The 3,067-nt window shown below is 43.2% G+C and overlaps 1 protein-coding gene across 1 annotated transcript in view; it reads left to right on the top strand.

Moving 5' to 3' along the window:
* PHKA1 (phosphorylase kinase regulatory subunit alpha 1) overlaps positions 1-2,515 on the top strand; it is a gene marked incomplete at its 5' end in the record, with an annotated part of 125,096 nt that extends 122,581 nt beyond the window's left edge. The window contains 1 exon segment of the mRNA XM_006168010.2: positions 1,877-2,515. Coding sequence (XP_006168072.2) covers positions 1,877-2,050 — 174 coding nt within the window.
* Between the last annotated feature and the right edge of the window lie 552 nt (positions 2,516-3,067).

Consider the following 3,067-nt stretch of genomic DNA (forward strand, 5'->3'; position numbering starts at 1 on the left):
AGAGAGACATAGAGACAGAAAGCGAGAAATCACCCCCCAGGGGGGATGGTCACGCCGCAATCCCTTCTCCTCCATTCTCCTCTCAGGATCTTGGGCACGCACGCACACGCGCCCGGCGTGAGTTTTAAGCCACCGGGTCCGGGACACGAACCGCGGTCGACTACGTGGGAGTCCAGCGACATAGCCATTACGCTAACTGCTGGTTCCCATAATACAGGTTTTTCACTAACTTTTTGAAGACCTGTCTTATTAGAGTGAATCTTTAATTTCTACACTTTTTCCTATTTTCTTCATATGTTTTCTTCTAAGGAAATATACCATATTAAAAAATATAAATTATTTCTTGGGCTGGCCCCATAGCCTAGTAGTTAAGGGAGCCAGATCCCATATGAGCAACTTGAATAGATTGAATCTCAGCCCCAGTGTCTTGAAAAAACATGTCACAGGACCAGCAGTTGGCATAATGGCTATGTCGCTGAACTCCCATGGAGTCAACCACAGTTCAAGTCCCAGACCCGGTGCCTTAAACTCACACCGGGCGCATGTGCGTACATGCCCAAGATCCTGAGAGGAGAATGGAGGAGAAGGGATTGCGGCGTGACCATCGCCATCCCCCCTGGGGGGTGATTTTTCGTTTTATGTCTCTCTGTCTTTCTGGCGAGCACATGCACCATATAGCAAAAACCTCTCCAAAAAAAAAAGAAAAAACATGTCAGGCATGTGTGTGTGCCCCAAATCCCAGTAGGATGGAGAAATGGAGAGGAAGAGATTGCAATGTGATCATGCCCCATGCGGGATGCTTTTCCCTTCTTTCTCTCTCTCTCTCTCTCTCTCTCTCTCACAAGTGCACACACCCTCTAGCCATTAAAAATATATGTACATACTATTTCTTGAAAGCGTCCCAGATGTTACCTAGATTAAGTGTATATGGAGCACATAAGATGAAGAACATGCACCGTTGTCCAAAAGGAAATTTAAAAATGTATAGTAAACATTTCATTTTACTAAGCACTGTGAGGGATACAAAAAATATCCAGGATTTTCTAGGAAAGTGCTAATTTTAAGTTTCTAAACTGCTGTCTGTCTGCGTATCAGAAAATGTGATCCCTCTTAGGCATAGACTATAGCCTTGGCAAGCTTGCAGTCTATTTGAATTAAGTTGAGTTAGAAAGAAATGATCAAGTGCAAGACAACAGAATACAAGCTGAAATGAGTAGCACTAGGAGTCCGACCACAGTCCCACTAGGGTGATTTGTAAGTGTTAACAACATCTGTCTCTTAACAGGTACAACTTATTTAATTAACTATTATGTTTACCTTTCAAAAATTCATTGTAGCGGGACCACCAGTTGGCGTAATGACTGTGTCGCTGGACTCCCACATAGTCAACCGCGGTTCGAGTCCTGGACCCGGCGGCTTAAACTCACGCCGGGCGCGTGTGCGTGCGTGCCCAAGATCCCGAGAGGAGAATGGAGGAGAAGGGATTGCAGCGTGGCCATCCCCCCTGGGGGTGATTTCTCGCTTTCTATCTCTCTGTCTCTCTCTGGCTGGCTGGCCACCCCTATAGGAAAACACAAAAAAAAAAAAAAAAAAAAAACAAGAAAACAAAAAAATAATTCATTGTAGTGGGAAAAGCTCGAAACAATTCATTTTCAAATAATTTGGATGATTTTGGGACCTAGTGAAAAATGAATATATGGAAACATATTTTCATCCCTTTATACATGGCCCTGATTCATTCCTGGCTAAATAGTCTAGGATCCATCTAATTGGTGAGGGGGAGAAGTCTCTGAGTTATATTAATTTGGACTTGACTTAGTGAGATTAGTAATTTTCTTTTCTCCCTGTGTTCTCCTGCTTTTTAAAAAACAAACAGAAAACCCTCGGCGCAGATGATATAATGTTGGCAAAGGATCCCGCATCTGGCATCTGTACTCTTCTGTATGACAGTGCACCCAGTGGCAGGGTTGGGACCATGCCCTACCTCTCCAAGGCAGCTGCCACCTATGTGCAGGAGTTCCTGCCCCACAGCATCTGTGCCATGCAATAAGGGCTTTGGATCCTGGCCACTGGGAGCCTTTGACAGCTGATCCCTGCCTCAGTTGATTGTGCATGGAACTGAAATGTTATCACCTGATCACTCCCACCCTGTCTCTTCCTACCCCATCCCTTCCAAGAAGAGAGAACTTTTCTGATGAACTGCTTTAGAAGAAGTGAACCCTCACCTGGAGGCTCATCACCAGTGTGCACATGCTCAACCAGGCCTTTCATTGTTGACTAATTTTTCCAGGTTTATAAGCGTTTGCATGTGTTTTTATTCTCTAGATCTGTTACCAGCTTAGTTTTCTAACTCCTGTTTGGGGAGCAGATATTAATAATAAAATATTCCTAAAGTTTGGTTTTTCTTATGTGTGATTTTATTGTATGTCTGATTGGTGAGTGCTTTGGGACATTATTTCAAGTGAGTAAACCCTAAACTGTTGGATTTTATGCTGCTATAAATTGGAAATACCTACTCTAAGTGCCTTTTCTTTGGAAAATAGAGTACTGGATCATGGTTTCCTTCTTTCCTCACAGTTTGCCTCACACTGGGTGATGACATCATTTCTGTGTAGAATTATCTCCACGGTTGCTCTCTCTGTATTTGCACACAAAATGTCCACCCTCACTTTGGGGAAATATCAGAAAATGCAAGCACAACATGTATATTTGAGATTTCTACTTCAATACTTGAAATCACATTTTTATGAAGATTGCTGATACTCAGACATTATATTTGTAGCAGAAAATGCAGAATAACCCAGAGAAATGGAGCCAGGAGCTTAAGTCCTGAGAGGAAGGGGAAGAAAAGAAGATGTCTGAGCAGTGTTTTACACATAGGGAGCTGAGTGGGAATCACAGGTGGGTTAGTTCCTTAAACACACCCTTGTGCGCCTGATCTTTGCCTCTGAAAACTGGGCTCTACACACAACACAGAGAACAATTGAGGCCTCTTTCTTTGGCAAAGATAAATCCAACAATCTGGTTGATAGCTGCTCTTAAAGCACCCTTGTTCTCTGTCTTGATC

Source organism: Tupaia chinensis, unplaced genomic scaffold (assembly GCF_000334495.1).
Source record: "Tupaia chinensis unplaced genomic scaffold, TupChi_1.0 Scaffold145396_1, whole genome shotgun sequence".
NCBI lineage: Eukaryota > Metazoa > Chordata > Mammalia > Scandentia > Tupaiidae > Tupaia > Tupaia belangeri.